Genomic DNA, 18,913 nt, shown 5'->3' with positions numbered 1-18,913 from the left:
TATTCATTTCTATTTTTGGTAAAAGTATGTGACACCGTTACTCTACTTTAATTACTTTAACACTCACATAAAAGGTAAGACCTTTATTCCACTCGTAATACACTTAACCTCTTTATTAAAACTTGTGTCACTTTCAAATTGATACTAACAATTGGGAAGGAGAGAGTAGATTTTTATCATCTTTAAGCAAAATTCAAATTGAGTTTGAACACGAATTATTTAACTATGTTAACATTTATTGAAACAAGAAAAATTAATTATATCACACATTTTTTAAGTGTAATTTATCAATCATGTTATATGTAATTCGCATGCTATTACAAATGAATATAGATAGAAATGAATATAGATAGATAAATCATAAATTTATCCAGTATACACCGAAAATAGCGCCAACATGTTTTCATGAGCATAAAAAATAAAAAGATAATTATGAAATTCACACATTGTCATGCAAATATATGATATAAGCACTTAATGTAGTATCCAATCCTCGATCTCAATTCAATATGTCATGTTTTCTTATTTGTACGTTCCATTTCAATAGATTATTTCTTAAAATGAAATATCAATACATTACAAACACCTTCACCTTTACAGCAAGTAACATTATATTTATATCCCACAAATGAGTACCCCCTCCGTCCCAATAGTAGTGTCCCACTTCACCTTTCCACTTTCTTTTTACGCAATATATTCTATCTCTATATTATTTAAATAATTTTCATCAATCCACTTTATCTACTTTTTACACATTCTTTAATCTCTGTGCCCAAAAGTAACGAGACACTACTAATGGGACAGAGGGAGCAGTATTTTTCTTTTCACTCAAAACAGAATACCTTAATCTATATTTCTAAATTCTTTGATAAATACATCTTTAAAAAAATTATTATAAACTATTTATTTTTAATATTTGAATTTGTAAACTCAATTTTCTCTCTTTTAGTTCATTATAAACTATTTATTTTTAATATCTGTATTCGTTTTGAAGTGTTGCATGACATTTCTTAAACTTGTGCCGTATTTTGGTTTCTATTTCTATTTTTCGTAAAAGTAGGTGGGACTCTTACTACACTTTAATTATTTTAACACTTAGGACCTTTATTATACTCACAACACTCAACCATCGTATTAAAATTCTGAACAAACACAATTACACTTGAACTTTGTTTAACATTTGTGTTTTGTTGAACAATTTAATTGTTTTATGTTTTCAAATCGTTCTATTTATTGTGAGTGAATTCAAGGTATGCAAATGAATTCAAAATACATTATAATTACAAAATGAAAATACTTATATTCTATAACGTAGATTGATAAAAAAAAATTAATAACATATTGATTAATAAATAGATATATTTTTTCGACATAAAAATAAAGACATATATGCAAATGAATTCAAAAATACATTAAAACTATCAAATTAAAATACTTATGATTAATAAACTATATTGATAAAAAAAATTAAAAAAAAAAAATTAAAAAAAATTTAAAAATATATATTTATTTGCCATAAAAATACGGGCGGCACGAGACTGGTCCGTAATTAACAACATTACTTGGATATAATCTCCTCATATTCAAATGTTATGAATATATGATATATATTGTATATTGAAATAGCCTTTAAATGATTTAATAGGCAATAGATATATCAATTATACGAGTGTTCTCTACTGGAGACAATTGAAAAAGAACTTCAAGGTTAAGCGTGCTTGACTTAGATTACAACTAAGATGGGTGACCCACTGGGAAGTTCGCCTAAGGTTTGAAATATTGTATAAATACGAAAATATTAGTGGAGATAAATAAATAAATAAATAAATAAAATAAATAATTTAAATAATTATTTCATTACCGGCGGCATAGTGCCGCCGGTAATTGGCTGCGGCAAAGGGCCGCCGGTAATCTCCAAACATCGACGACCATCGGTGTGGTGGTGGTGATCACCGGCGGCAATGCTACCGCCGCTGGTTACCGGCGGCATCTACCCGCCGCTGATTACCGGCGGCACTGACCGCCGGTAAACGTTCGGGAAACCACCTGAGCTTCCCGAGAAACTCCACCGGCGGTAGGGCCGCCGCCAATCTCCGGCGGCTGAGCTTCGCCGCCGGGATTCACATCTCCGACGAGATGAATACCGGCGGCAGGGTGCCGCCGGTAATTGAATCGCCGGCGGCCGTCCCTTTTTTACCGGCGGGAAATGCCGCCGGTAATCACTTATTTTTTTGTAGTGTTTCCACTTTCTTTTTTGGCAATATATTCTATCTCTATATTATTTAAATAATTTTCATCAATCCACTTTATCTACTTTTTACACATTCTTTAATCTCTGTGCCCAAAAGTAACGGGACACTACTAATGCGACAGAGGGGGTAGTATTTTTCTTTTCACTCAAAACAGAATACCTTAATCTATATAAGAGAACAATTTTTCAGACATAGAATTGTAGTATACGTCTGTATGTCCACAATAAAAGGTGGTAAACACAATCAGAATTATAGGTGACTTAATTTGAAACTTGCTGACAAAATAATAACTTGCATTACCTAAATCCTTGATCAATTGCCAAAGACTAGGAGGCCTCGACGTTGGAAATAATAGAATACAAGATGAATTTCCCTTCTGGATGGAAGTCCTTCCACAGCTTGAAGTGTTGGTCTTGAGGTCTAACAAGTTTTACGGTAACATGTCACTTCGGGCTAATTGCCGCTAAATTCATATACTTTTTTAATTTTCAATTTTTTCTCATGACAAAAAAAAATCTACTTTAAAATCCATGAATTGCAAAATTGATTGGAAATTTCCCCCGCATCCGATTTCCGGCCATCAGCGAAATGAGTCAGATCCTATGTGGCGAAATTCATTCCGGGTGTTAAGTTTAATGAATGACATGGACGCCACATAAGATTTTAAAAACTGAAAAAAAATTATAGGAAATCTTAAGATTCTCAAATACTTGAATTTATCCCAGAATAACCTCATTGGAAATATACCTTCATCTCTTGCAAATATGAGTGAACTAGAATCTTTGGACTTGTCAGTGAACAAGTTGGATGGAGAAATTCCAAGTGAATTGACAGGGTTGACATTTCTTGCGAAATTAAACCTTTCAACGAATAATCTTGTGGGGCAAATACCACAAGCCCAAAAGAATTGTTAAACTGGGGCCTTCTGGCTCCGCCATTGGTTACAACAATACAACAGACTTCGTTGTCAACTTCGTTTTTGGCTTTATAAGATACTAGCTAGTAACCTGTTGAAATTTGATGGAGTATTATTTTTTTTGTAATGAATTTATCTTTACATAACTTTTGAAATTAATTTAATTTAATGTAATAGAGTTCAAATTATATTAATCTCAACCACCTATATAAATCAAATCTTAATATTTTGTTGGGAGAATAGAAATGATATTTTATACTATAAGTTTTTATTTGATTAAGTTTTGTAAAAGGTCGATGTGGAATTGAAAATTTTAGAAAAATGAGAAGAAAAAAGTGTGTAAATTAGATGGATGATATGACAGAGGGATTGGTTGTGCCACATTGGTTGTTAATTGTATATAGACAACTTATGTGTGTATTTTAGTTGTTCAATATTCTTGAATTTTTTGGCTTTAATGAAATTTAATATACACAATTAGGTTAGGTTGTTTTTTTTTGTACAGGAATTGAAGAGATCAATGTCAACTGAATCGAATGAATGATGAAGAGCTAATGTTGGGCTACAAAGCCTACAATGTTGATTAGTCTTAATTCCTTGTTCGTGTGGGATTCTAGTGACATTAATTATAGAGATAAGCTTTTACTTTTTCTGCATAAGAGGAATAGTTTCTGCATCTGACATGGTTATTCGTTTGGGATTCTAGTGACATTATTCTGGTTTGTATCTTCAACTTAGTAGATTGTTAGTTATGCTTTCTTTGTTCAATTTAATTATGTTTTATTTCGATAGCATGAGTAGCTAATTTATTAATTCAGTGAGTATAATGAAACACTAGTGTAAAATCTGTGACCTAATTGTTTTATTGATTGATACAATTGGATGAATTATTTACATCTCAATCAGAAGAAGCTTTTAGTTTAAGAAGGGATATTCGTGCTTATAATAGAATATTGTCATTTACTTCGTTCAGTGTAAAATTGGATAAAGAACTCGCATCTATAAGACGAAGAGTTTATTCTTTACAAGCACAAGGAATGGTTTATCATGATCTTCCTGAATTGATCCCACAATATACATGTATTTTCAACAATACTTTTACGACACACAAAGTGAGGTTGAGAACCGAATTAACATAAGATGCACACGTAGAAATTTTAGAGTTCAACCCTTATGAAAAATTCTTACAAATTAGTTTATGTAAGAATTTACTGGTGTTTTTGATAAAATTATTTGAATTTGAATAAATTTCCTCGTTACAAGGAGCTTATTATTATTATTATTATTATTATTATTATTATTATTCAAAATAACTCGAATTCAAATTGCAACAATTGCTCTATTTTAAGGGGGCAATTGCGTAGAGTTTGGTTTTAGATTGCAAAGTGTGAATTACCCTTTATTATATCTTATTCAAAGATCACAAAAAGGGGGATTTAAAGTCTCCCAAATCTATTATAAAAATAGAGAATATCTTCTACTTTTGCATGTTATTCTACCACTTCAAATAAACAAACAGGTTTTGTTGTTTATTCAACTGACGTAGCCCTCTGATCACGGCCAAAACTTATAATGCTATTTTAATATGAATTTTAGGGTCATTTTTTAAGATTTGGGTTAGACTCAATCTCCCAAATCGAACAGAAAGTAGCTTTCCATATAAATTGTCTTAGTTGCTTTTGCCTCCAAAAATCACTCTTTATAGTTCCACAATTATTTTCTTCGTCTTTCCAATGGGAAAATATTATTTTAGCTTTGAATAAAAGGAAACTCTGCATTTCCTACTTTCATCATTAATCCTTCCCATTTGCCCATCATATCCACACACACACACTATATATACATGTATATGGATTTCATAGTTCAATATTCTAAAAAATTACTACTGTCAAAATCAAGCCAAAAAATGCAAAAATCTCCCCATTTTCTCATCCTTGCACTACTCTTACAAATCCATTATTTGATGGATTATAGTTCAGCCAAAAACGATATCAACACTGATCGTTCTTCACTTCTCGCCTTAAAATCCCAAATCACATTAGATCCTCAAAATATATTGACCCAAAATTGGAGCACTGAAGCCAGTGTTTGCAGTTGGATCGGAGTTACTTGTGATTCACGTTACAATAGGGTTACTCAGTTGAATATATCGTCCATGGGTCTTGTCGGAACCCTCCCACCAGAAATTGGGAATCTGTCATCTCTCGTTTCTTTAGATGTGAACTACAACTCTTTTCATGGCCCCATTCCCCCATCTATCTTCAACATGTCATTTCTAGAAGTTTTGGAAGTAAGGAATAATAGTTTGTCTAGTAGTTTACCTCTTGATATGTGCAAACACAATCTGCATAGACTCAAGAGGCTTCGTATATCTTACAACAAGATGTATGGGGAAATACCATCGAGTTTGGAGAAGTGCTCACAGCTTGAGTATCTTTCTTTGTTCAACAACACTTTCACTGGATTTGTGCCGAGAGAAATTGGGAACTTGACGAAGCTTCAAGAGTTGTACCTTGGTGTAAATAAGTTGACTGGTAAGTTCATTCCTATATTTATGAGGTCAAATCATGCATTTAATGCCATATTATTTAATTCTTTAATTTATGTGCTTTATGTTTGAGTGTCAAATTTAAAATTTATCTCAGCTTAATTGTATGTATAAACTCAATTTGGACCACTAATCATTATACAATAACGCATACAAGGTTTTCGAACCTTTAGAAAATCTTTGATGATCTTTCATTTAAACACAAACCAGTTTAGTGGTAATAAATTGCAAGGACCATCAACATTTACCAATGATTGGACTCTTTTTCAGTCAATTTAAGTGATACTAGTAAATTGCAAGGAGCATTACCTAAATCCTTGATCAATTGTCAAAGTCATATAATTGAGTCTTTCACAAATTTATAAATGACTTTTCCATATAACATTCATTAGGACTAGTAATCTGAAATACTTTGAATTAAATATACTATATTTATAAAGAATTCAATACATTCATTTTAAATGTTAAGTAGGATGTGTTAGCGTGTATTTACATGACATTGTTTTATATTTAAAGATTCATAGGTTAGGGTGATAAGTAATATTTTCCATATAAGTTTCAATCTAGAATTAAACTAACTTTGTGTGATGATTTGGATATTTGTAGGAGTTATTCCACAAGAGATACATCATCTTCATAATTTAAGAGGGTTGGACTTGAGTTTGAACAAGTTGTCAGGCACTTTGCCACCAACCATTTTCAACATGTCTTCCTTGGTATGGATTGACTTATCAAGTAACACACTTAGCGGGGCATTGCCTTCAATAATTGGGAACAAGAAAGCAGTACTAGAGTTTTTATACCTTGAAAACAATGCTTTAACCGGTAAGATTTCTAACTCTTGTAGGGTTTTACACATATTCAAATGTTTCTTAATTTTCATGTATATTTAGCGTTTACAGCCATTGTGAGACCTTTAACTTCTTCTCAAATCTATATTTGACTTTTCCATATAGCATTTACAGCTATGTCCTTCTCAAATCTATATTGTTCTTTGTCTTCCATTGATTAGTGGAATAAATATCATTGTACTTAAATAGCTCAAAATTTCCCATCCGATCAAATCATGTATTTTTACCTATTATTGTTATGATCGTTATACTTAACAATATGGAACTTGACTTTGATGACTTCATTATTCTCCAGGTACTATTCCGAAAGAGATTGGAAATCTTCATAATTTATGGTTCATGTGGTTGGATTCCAACGAACTTAGCGGATCAATCCCGAGAGAAGTGGGGAACATGACAGCTCTTTCTGACTTACGGCTCGACAATAATAGTTTAAGTGGTATTAGAACTCTTTTAGCGAGTTAATTTCTTTTTTTGGGGATTCCCACAAACTTAGTGGAGCTTTAATTGTACCCACAAATTTGGAATATTAGAACTCTTTGTCGCTCACACCTTTTTAACATTTATTTAACTTTTCTCCAGGTACTATTTCTAAAGAGATTGGAAATCTTCGTAATTTACACTACTTAAGTTTGTCTTGACTATTTATGGCTCCACAATAATACTTTAAGTGGTATGATTTATTATTTAGCTAGCCACAAGTTTAGGTAAAAGATAATATTGTTTGTTAAATTAAATAGATGCAAAGTAAAAGATATTTGATAGGTTTTGGAGAGCTTTTATTCAGGTAATTAAAAGATAGTAATAGATTGTTTTATTACTTCGCAAATTCATTTCTAAAGAAAATTATTTTCACCTTTAAGAGTCTCGTTTCTTTTCCAACATTCGACACAAAAGTATTTTTCCTTTCTTATTTTCACTTCAATGATGGATAATATTAGAAGGATAATATTATCCATCATTGAAGTGAAAATAAGAAAGGAAAAATACTTTTGTGTCAAATGTTAGAAAATAAATGAGACATTTGAAAGCATAAATTTTTGTTTCTTTTCAATTGGAACCATCTTCAGCACTCGTCTCTTTATCCTAAAAGATGGAAGCACTAAATCTTTTATTCCTTGGAAACAATGACTTTGACTCTAGGACGCAAACATTAAAAGGTTCATAAATTAGGGTGATAAGTAATATTTTCCCTATACGTCTCAATCTAGAATTAGACTAACTCTTTGTGATGATTTGGATATTTGTAGGAGTTATTCCACAAGAGATACATCATCTTCATAATTTAACAGTATTGGACTTGAGTTCGAACAAGTTATCAGGCACCTTGCCACCAACCATTTTCAACATGTCTTCCTTGGCATGGATTGACTTATCAAGTAACACACTTAGCGGGGCATTGCCTTCAGAAATTGGGAACATGAAAGCACTATCTACTTTAGTACTTCAGAACAATGCCTTAACCGGTAAGATTTCTAACTCTTGTAGAGTTTTACACATATTCAATGTTTCTTAATTTTCATGTATATTTAGCATTTACAGCCATTGTTGAGACCTTGAACTTCTTCTCAAATTTATATTTGACTTTTCCATATAGCATTAGCAGCTATGTTCTTCTCAAATCCATATTGTTCTTTGTCTTCCATTGATTACTGGAATAAATATCATTATACTTAAATAGTATACAACTCAATCTCCCAACCGATCGAATAGCGTATTTTACTTATTATTCTCAATTATGATTGTTATACTTAACAATATGGAACTTGACTTTGATCACTTCATTACTCTCCAGGTACTATTCCATCCTCCATCTGTAACTTGACATCTCTTGGATTTCTTGTTCTCTCAAATAACACCTTGGAAGGAACAATTCCACAATGCTTTGGAAATTTGAGCAAATCTTTGCTCATTTTTCATTTAAATGTGAATCAGTTTAGTGGTCTCATTCCATCATCATTTAGCAAGGGATGTGGCCTTGTGTCCATCAATTTGAATGGTAATAAATTGCAAGGACCATTACCTAAGTCCTTGATCAATTGCCAAAGACTACAAGACCTCGACGTTGGAAATAATAGAATACAAGACGAATTTCCCTTTTGGATGGAAGTCCTTCTAGACCTTCAAGTGCTGGTCTTGAGGGCTAACAAGTTTTATGGTAACATGTCAATTCCTTCGCAAACCAAGATTCCATTTCATAATTTGCAAGTTTTAGATATATCTCAGAATAGATTTGTGGGCTCTCTGCCTCAAGGATATTTCAAGAATTTCAAAGCAATGATAGAGGTAAATGAAACAAGCTTGTCAACTAACGACACCTTCTTTAAATATTATGTGGAGATGAGGCTCACCTTGAAAGGTCTGGATCAATTATTACAGAGATTGTTGTCAGCCTTTACAACAATCGACTTATCCTCCAATAGATTTTCTGGGAGTATTCCACATTCCATAGGAAATCTTAAGATTCTCAAATACTTGAATCTGTCCCACAATAACCTCATAGGAAATATCCCTTCATCTCTTGGAAATTTGAGTGAACTTGAATCTTTAGACTTGTCGGTGAACAAGTTGGATGGAGAAATTCCAAGTGAATTGACAGGGTTGACATTTCTTGCGAAATTAAACCTTTCAATGAATAATTTTGTGGGACAAATACCACAGTCTAAGCAGTTTTCCACATTTGAGAATGATTCATACGTGGGAAACTGGAGACTGTGTGGAGTTCCGTTGACGAGAAAATGCAACGACGAGAACAGGCATCAGATGCAGCCAGAAGAAGATGATGATGAAGAAGATGAGTTTGGATTTATAGATGGATTTGGATGGAGAAGTGTGGTGATGGGATATGGAAGTGGATTCGTAGTTGGAATTGGAATTGGTTACATTATCATTAGAAATGGAAGGCCAAGATGGTTAGTGGAATTCTTTTTTGGCATTGGATATAATAATAATAAGAAGAAGAAGAAGAAGAAGAGACGCAGCAGAGCTACACCAACACCAACACGCAGGAGAACTTAATTGAAGGCTTGTGCTCGAATTGTGTTTTCTTTTTCTTATTTCCTTTGTAATGGCTACGTTAGTGTGTTTTTAGAGTTTACGAAATGTTGTTGTTTGTTCAAATATGTGAAGTTTTAATTTTATCTCGTTTAGGTAATTTTTTGGATAAACTAAAACAGTTTTGTGATTTTATTTGTTAAATATTTAGATTATTAAAAATGTAATCCTCTTAGTGACATAGAACTGCTTGCTGGATTTCTTCGAGCAAAAATACCACACATGAATCTAGTTGGAACAGATTCTGTTAAGCCTATGAACAGATCCTCAAAATCATCAAATTGATTTGGAGAAATGAGCGTTTGTTTACTTATAAATCGTTGGTTTGTAGTGGCTGTTAATTTATAAATAATGTTTTATACAATTTTTTTGGCTCTTGTTTTATTAATTAACTAATTTAATTTAATAATCTACAAAATATCTTACTTCTTATTCTATATAAAAATAGAAAAAAAGTGTAATTAAATAAAAAAAATAGTCATAGACTTTTGTCATGCTCGTAGAGAGGCCAATCGAGCCGCTCATTGTTTGGCAAACTTTGCCACTTGGCATTCTGATGTAATGGTCTGGAGATCGGATTTTTTGAGTTGGCTCCAGGAGATTGTACATCGAGATTATGAATGAAAGACCTTTCCCTCTCAAAAAAAAAATAGTCATAGAAAGGTGTAGTGAATTTAATTTTATACAGCCAATGAAAATAGACTACAACGTAAATATGCTATATCATGTGACATTTTATCGAATGTGTTGCTTTATCGAAGATATCTCTCTCTCACTCTCCCCTTCTCTCTTAAAGGGCTTTTTAGATTGGAGAAAGAAAGCTGAGAGGGTTTGAGCGGAACATTTTGAAACTAAACGACGCCGTTATTAATGAACCCAATTTGGGCTGGCTTTAATGGGCTTTATACTTTGAATGAGTCCAGTACATGAATATTGTGATGGGCCTCCATAGATACATATAAAGTGAACTAATTGAATAGTCATTTTGTACTATTATAATGATAAAAAAAAAATGACATTACGAAAATAAGAAGATAAATTATTATACTAATAAGTTACAACCATGAAGCTCCGTAATCATCCTGAATTAACTCTATTTCGCTTACTATTCACAACCACGAATTTCATTTATCATGAATTGATAGTATTATTTATCTATAATTCACGATCAAACTATTTTTAAGTCGTCAAATAGACGAATATTCTTAGTTGCGAGTTGATTCGATTTCGCCTATAATTTACAACTACAAAACTTCTTAGTCTCGAATCAAGGGTTTTTTTATCCTTTTTTTTTATCTTTATAGCTATTTTTTTTACAATATGAAAATGATATTTTATATATATATATATATATATATATATATATATATATATATATAGGGTAGGGTTAATATAAAAACCTCTCTTAAGATGAAAATTAGGAACCAATTTAAAACCATTGATTTAAATAAAATAGAGGGCTGAGATTAAACTACAGATGCACAGTTTCGATTGCATAGATGCACAATTTCGATTTGCTTGAGTATTTTGCATTGTTGGTTTCAATTGCATAAATTGCATATTTTTTAATTGCACAGTAAAATATAATAGATGCACAGTTTCTTTTGTTGACTAAATCCTAACCATTAGATCTAATATTTAAAAGGTCAAGATTAGGTTCCTAGTTCTCATTTTAACAGAGGTTTTTATTAGAACCTCTTCCTATATATATATATATATATATATATATATATATATATATATATATGAACAATAAAATGGCCTTTTAAAACTTTTAAAGATAAAAGTTAATTAGCCACTAACATAAAAAAAGAGATCGATAGAGATTTGGTTGTAAATTATAATCGACCATATTATTTCCTCTGAAAATAAATGACGGCGAATAATGAAGAAAATCATAAAGAATGTAATGATGCTTTAAGTCAATGATAGTAATTAATGTTCACATGCATATTAATTGCCGTGACACGTCAGACTTTGTTTATAGTTATAGATATGGAAAATCATAAAAATAATTTTAGAGGGTTTATTTGTGTCTATTATATCATCCCTAATGGTTTCTCTATCCACTTCATTTTGGAACAAGCATCAAACATTAGATTCTGACGAAAGACTTTTGGTTGGAACATGATCGTATTTTATGTTTATTTTTTCCATTATATATATTGGTTCCATGTTGGTCAAGATTTGGTTGTATGTGTAAACAATTTTTTTGTATAAAGAATTCATAAGTAAACGCTCCTTTTTTCTTCTTTTTTTTCCTTTCGAACTTAATAATAAAAAAAAATTATAGGAATTTTTTTAAAAAATAATTTATGTGTGAAACGATTAATTGACGAGTAATATATACTTTACAACAAATTAATTGCGTGAAAAACTATTGCTAATCTTTTGTTGCCCTTTTTCTCTATCTTTGACGCCACCTTCTCCATCGTTGCCATAACCACCTCTCTCCGTCGTCACCTCTTGCATCTTTATTGTTACTGTAAAAATTGTTTTTCATTTATTATTAATGTGTTTGATTGGTCTCTTTTCTTTGTTATATGGCTTTTGGTAACTTAATTGGGCTAATCATTATTGAAATTACTTAATTTTTTGTTTATCACTGAAGAAGAAGAAGATTGCATTTTGCGTTTTTGTGTAGCAATGTGTTTGATTGGACTCTGTTTTGTGTAATTAGTTAGCTGGTAAAGAAGCTATCAAAATCTTGAGGGAAACGAATCCAAAATAGACAAAGGGGTTATTCTGCTTCATCTTTGGATAGGTCAACAAGTTTCAGAGATGGAATAGAGGGCAGGAACTTTTAATTCTGGAAAAGAAAAAAAATCACCATCTTTTGATTTTTTTTCAAACTTCTCCGATGTCCACGATGACTCTTTTCGATGAATTTAAAGCTGAGGTGACATAATAATGCCAGTGTGTCGTCATTGTGGATCACAAATGAAAACAACGTCGTACAGGCTTTGTAAATACAAATTTGAAGAACTTTTAATGCAGAAAATCATAAAGTAAATAATTTTGCTCATTTTTTTATAAATTAATTTTGCTCACTTAAAACCAATTTCAAAATAGATAAACTATCAAATAAAATACGCAAATAAACCTTGAATTTAAAAGCATCAAGCCATGACATAAACATAATATAATAATATTATAACTTAACTTGATAAATCGAATATGATATGAAAATAGTTTAAAATGCATGCAAAACTTATTCTAAACAAAATATGAGATATTGCATTAAATTCAAAGGGGCAACAATTTTCAAAATATGACTTGAGATGCCCATTCGACCCTCCACTGCATCTCCAACTTCAATTACCTGAAATATTTGTAAAGTATGGGATGAGCATGCACAGTATACTCAGTGTGGGATATCATGCAATAATTGTCCAAGTTAATAAAACGATAACACATACGATATTAACATTTATAACATTTACTCGCACGGTGACATACCAAGGACCTTTCCGTCCTGGACCTATTCAACGGGCCCCTGTCTATTATGGCTGCAACCTTAACTTTTACATTTAAATCGTATTGTGGCATACCAAAGACCTTTCCGGCCTGGACCCATTCAACGGGCCCCTAACAATATATAATTTAACTCGTATACGGTAAACACATAATATTAAAATGACCACAACATGTATTAAAATGAAATCTCACACTGAAAATTTTGTACTTGATTAATAACTTGAGTAATTCACATCAACAGTTACGTTCTAGTCACGCCGTACCTAGTCAGATAAATTCAGATAATAGATGTAATCAAGCTTTTTTTAAAGATAATTTAAATAATTTTAAGAATTGTTCTATAGCACAAACCCAAAGTCACGAGCCTAATAAATAAATAAAGTAGTAAAATATGTATACTTTCTTGAGGAACTTAGCTCAAAATTTAACTAATAAAGCATGTTTGAATACTTAAATATATAAAAGTAGATTTGAGCCCATTTATGCCAAAAATCAAGTTCACTATTTAAAGTCCAAGAAAAGAAAGTGTTCAGTCCAATTATAGAAGCCCATATTAAATATCCCTAAGCCCAAAACTCATTTCAATTTAGTAGATTGTTAGTTATGCTTTCTTTGTTCAATTTAATTATTGTAGGGTATCTTCGCCTAGCCAGGGTTCACCGCTTGATTCCCGAACCTCATGTCTTCCCCACTTCGTGCTCAAGCACTTCTTCTCTCTTCCTTCCTTCAATTATGCCTTCTTCTTCACAGCTCCTCCTTCCCTCTCCTTCAGATCTGCACAGAGAAGACAAGAAAGGAGTAAAAAGATACAAGGAAGAACAAAAGAAAGAGATAAAAGAAGTTAGGGTTCAGATGAGGGAAAAGGTGTCCTCGGGACACAGGGGCTCAGATTTTCCCCCTTAACACGGCAACCCTTCCGGCAGCTCAACAATCAAGGCCAAGGTGGACAATCGGAGCTTCTCAGATCTCAACAGAACCGCCAACAGCAGGAGCCAAGGTCAGAACTCCGGCGGCTCAGATCAACTCAGGTAACCACCAAACAGGGCTCCGATGGTCAGGAAAGCCCGGTGATACCACCACCCACGCAGGTAATCCAATATTATCAAAGAGTTAACCACAAAGGAATAGCAGAGCCTTTCAGTCCTTGATAATACGTGTTACCAGCATGAGAGCGCATCAGGGATTTATGGAGGGTAGCAGCAACGGTAGGGTGAAAAGCCATTGAAGGCGCTGAAGAATTCAAGGTAAAATGGCGGTGGAAGGTGGAGGAAACGAGGGGTCAGAGAGAGAGATGAGAGGATTAGGGTTAGTGGAGCGGCGCTGAGTGAAGTGAGGGAGAGAGAGGAGCGGGTGGAGTATATCCGAAAGGGGAGTGGGGGGAGTGGGCTTAGGGTTTGGGAATGGGCTGGGATAAGAGGGTGGGCTCGGTTCTGGGCCCTGAAGTTGGCCCAGACCCAAAAAGAAAAAGAAAGGAAGAAGGAATGAGAAATGGGCCAACCTCACAATTATGTTTTATTTCGATAGCATAGCAAATTTATTAATTCAGTGAGTATAATGAAACACTAGTCTAAAATATGTGACCTAATTGTTTTATTGATTGATACATTTGGATGAATTTTTACATCTCAATCAGAAGAAGCTTTTAGTTTAAGAAGGGATATTCGTGCTTATAATAGAATATTGTCATTTACTTCGTTCAGTGTAAAATTGGATAAAGAACTCGCATCTGTAAGACGAAGAGTTTATTCTTTACAAGCACAAGGAATGGTTTATCATGATCTTCCTGAATTGATCCCACAATATACATGTATTTTCAACAATACTTTTATGACACACAAAGTGAGGTTGAGAACCGAATTAACATAAGATGCACGTAGAAATTTTAGAGTTCAACCCGTATGAAAAATTCTTACATAAACTTACAAATTAATTTATGTAAGAATTTACTGGTGTTTTTGATAAAACTATTTGAATTTGAATAAATTTCCTCGTTACCAAGAGCTTATTATTATTATTATTATTATTATTATTATTATTATTATTATTATTATTATTATTATTATTATTATTATTATTCAAAATAACTCGAATTCAAATTGCAACAATTGCTCTATTTTAAGGGGGCAATTGCGTAGAGCTTGGTTTTAGATTGCAAAGTGTGAATTACCCTTTATTATATCTTATTCAAAGATCACAAAAAGGGGGATTTAAAGTCTCCCAAATCTATTATAAAAAAAGAGAATATCTTCTACTTTTGCATGTTATTCTACCACTTAAATAAACAAACAGGTTTTGTTGTTTATTCAACTGACGTAGCCCTCTGATCACGGCCAAAACTTATAATGCTATTTTAATATGAATTTTAGGGTCATTTTTTAAGATTTGGGTTAGACTCAATCTCCCAAATCGAACAGAAAGTAGCTTTCCATATAAATAGTCTTAGTTGCTTTTGCCTCCAAAAATCACTCTTTGTAGTTCCACAATTATTTTCTTCGTCTTTCCAATGGGAAAATATTATTTTAGCTTTGAATAAAAGGAAACTCTGCATTTCCTACTTTCATCATTAATCCTTCCCATTTGCCCATCATATCCACACACACACACTATATATACATGTATATGGATTTCATAGTTCAATATTCTAAAAAATTACTACTGTCAAAATCTAGCCAAAAAATGCAAAAATCTCCCCATTTTCTCATCCTTACACTACTCTTACCAATCCATTATTTGATGGATTATAGTTCAGCCAAAAACGATATCAACACTGATCGTTCTTCACTTCTCGCCTTAAAATCTCAAATCACTTTAGATCCTCAAAATATATTGACCCAAAATTGGAGCACTGAAGCCAGTGTTTGCAGTTGGATCGGAGTTACTTGTGATTCACGTTACAATAGGGTTACTCAGTTGAATATATCGTCCATGGGTCTTGTCGGAACCCTCCCACCAGAAATTGGGAATCTTTCTTCTCTCGTTTCTTTAGACGTGAACGAGAACTCCTTTCATGGCCCCATTCCCCCATCTATCTTCAACATGTCATTTCTAGAAGTTTTGGAACTAAGGAATAATAGTTTGTCTAGTAGTTTACCTCTTGATATGTGCAAACACAATCTGCATAGACTCAAGAGGCTTCGTATATCTTACAACAAGATGTATGGGGAAATACCATCGAGTTTGGAGAAGTGTTCACAGCTTGAGTATCTTTCTTTGGTAAACAACACTTTCACTGGATTTGTGCCGACAGAAATTGGGAACTTGACGAAGCTTCAAGAGTTGTACCTTGGTGTAAATAAGTTGACTGGTAAGTTCATTCCTATATTTATGAGGTCAAATCATGCATTTAATGCCATATTATTTAATTCTTTAATTTATGTGGAATTAAACTAACTTTGTGTGATGATTTGGATATTTGTAGGAGTTATTCCGCAAGAGATACATCATCTTCATAATTTAAGAGCGTTGCAATTGAGTTTGAACAAGTTGTCAGGCACTTTGCCACCAACCATTTTCAACATGTCTTCCTTGGTATGGATTGACTTATCAAGTAACACACTTAGCGGGGCATTGCCTTCAGAAATTGGGAACAAGAAAGCAGTACTAGAGTCTTTATACCTTGAAAACAATGCTTTAACCGGTAAGATTTCTAACACTTGTAGGGTTTTACACATATTCAAATGTTTCTTAATTTTCATGTATATTTAGCGTTTACAGCCATTGTGAGACCTTTAACTTCTTCTCAAATCTATATTTGACTTTTCCATATAGCATTTACAGATATGTCCTTCTCAAATCTATATTGTTCTTTGTCTTCCATTGATTAGTGGAATAAATATCATTGTACTTAAATAGCTCAAAATTTCCCATCCGATCAAATCATGTATTTTTACCTATTATTGTTATGATCGTTATACTTAACAATATGGAACTTGACTTTGATGACTTCATTATTCTCCAGGTACTATTCCGAAAGAGATTGGAAATCTTCATAATTTATGGTTCATGTGGTTGGGTTCCAACGAACTTAGCGGATCAATCCCGAGAGAAGTGGGGAACATGACAGCTCTTTCTGACTTACGGCTCGACAATAATAGTTTAAGTGGTATTAGAACTCTTTTAGCGAGTTAATTTCTTTTTTTGGGGATTCCCACAAACTTAGTGGAGCTTTAATTGCACCCACAAATTTAGAATATTAGAACTCTTTGTCGCTCACACCTTTTTAACATTTATTTAACTTTTCCGCCAGGTACTATTCCTAAAGAGATTGGAAATCTTCGTAATTTACAGTACATAAATTTGTCTTCCAACAAACTTAGTGGATCAATCCCGAGAGAAGTGGGGAACATGACAGCTCTTGACGGGTTATTGCTCGACAATAATACTTTAAGTGGTATGATTTATTATTTAGCTAGCCACAAGTTTAGGTAAAAGATAATATTGTTTGTTAAATTAAATAGATGCAAAGTAAAAGATATTTGATAGGTTTTGGAGAGCTTTTATTCAGGTAATTAAAAGATAGTAATAGATTGTTTTATTACTTCGCAAATTCATTTCTAAAGAAAATTATTTTCACCTTTAAGAGTCTCGTTTCTTTTCCAACATTCGACACAAAAGTATTTTTCCTTTCTTATTTTCACTTCAATGATGGATAATATTATCCATCATTGAAGTGAAAATAAGAAAGGAAAAATACTTTTGTGTCAAATGTTAGAAAAGAAATGAGACATTTGAAAGCATAAATTTTTGTTTCTTTTCAATTGGAACCATCTTCAGCACTCGTCTCTTTATCCTAAAAGATGGAAGCACTAAATTTTTTATTCCTTGGAAACAATGACTTTGACTCTAGGACGCAAACATTAAAAGGTTCATAAATTAGGGTGATAAGTAATATTTTCCCTATACGTCTCAATCTAGAATTAGACTAACTCTTTGTGATGATTTGGATATTTGTAGGAGTTATTCCACAAGAGATACATCATCTTCATAATTTAACAGTATTGGACTTGAGTTCGAACAAGTTATCAGGCACCTTGCCACCAACCATTTTCAACATGTCTTCCTTGGCATGGATTGACTTATCAAGTAACACACTTAGCGGGGCATTGCCTTCAGAAATTGGGAACAAGAAAGCAGTACTAGAGTTTTTATCCCTTGAAAACAATGCTTTAACCGGTAAGATTTCTAACTCTTGTAGGGTTTTACACATATTCAAATGTTTCTTAATTTTCATGTATATTTAGCATTTACAGCCATTAATTGTGAGACCTTTAACTTCTTCTCAAATCTATATTTGACTTTTCCATATAGCATTTACAGCTATGTTTCTGAAATCTATATTGTTCCTTGTCTTAGTGGAATAAATATCATTATAGTTAAATAGTATACAGCTCAAAATTTCCCATCCGATCAAATCATGTGTTTTTACCTATTATTGTTATGATCGTTATACTTAACAATATGGAACTTGACTTTGATGACTTCATTATTCTCCAGGTACTATTCCGAAAGAGATTGGGAACATGAAAGCACTATCTACTTTAGTACTTCAGAACAATGCCTTAACCGGTAAGATTTCTAACTCTTGTAGAGTTTTACACATATTCAAATGTTTCTTAATTTTCATGTATATTTAGCATTTACAGCCATTGTTGAGACCTTGAACTTCTTCTCAAATCTATATTTGACTTTTCCATATAGCATTTACAGATATGTCCTTCTCAAATCTATATTGTTCTTTGTCTTCCATTGATTAGTGGAATAAATATCATTGTACTTAAATAGCTCAAAATTTCCCATCCGATCAAATCATGTATTT

At 32.5% G+C, this 18,913-nt stretch overlaps 2 protein-coding genes across 2 annotated transcripts; both read left to right on the top strand.

Annotated features, from left to right (window-relative positions):
- Positions 1–7,546: 7,546 nt before the first annotated feature.
- LOC131006160 (receptor-like protein 9DC3) lies at positions 7,547–9,711 on the top strand. Its single transcript, XM_057933335.1, has 2 exons — positions 7,547–8,033; positions 8,363–9,711. The coding sequence occupies exons 1-2, from the start codon at positions 7,799–7,801 to the stop codon at positions 9,583–9,585; spliced, it is 1,458 nt and encodes a 485-aa protein (XP_057789318.1). The 5' UTR covers positions 7,547–7,798; the 3' UTR covers positions 9,586–9,711.
- Positions 9,712–15,656: 5,945 nt separating this feature from the next.
- Positions 15,657–18,847, top strand: LOC131013153 (probable leucine-rich repeat receptor-like protein kinase At1g35710). The gene is made up of 4 exons (XM_057941194.1): positions 15,657–16,402; positions 18,052–18,270; positions 18,592–18,663; positions 18,732–18,847. The coding sequence occupies exons 1-4, from the start codon at positions 15,712–15,714 to the stop codon at positions 18,845–18,847; spliced, it is 1,098 nt and encodes a 365-aa protein (XP_057797177.1). The 5' UTR covers positions 15,657–15,711.
- Positions 18,848–18,913: the final 66 nt, after the last annotated feature.

The sequence above is a fragment of the Salvia miltiorrhiza genome, chromosome 1 (genome assembly GCF_028751815.1).
Source record: "Salvia miltiorrhiza cultivar Shanhuang (shh) chromosome 1, IMPLAD_Smil_shh, whole genome shotgun sequence".
NCBI lineage: Eukaryota > Viridiplantae > Streptophyta > Magnoliopsida > Lamiales > Lamiaceae > Salvia > Salvia miltiorrhiza.
Note: the sequence above shows the minus strand (reverse complement) of the source record. Positions and strands in the feature narration are given on the sequence as shown.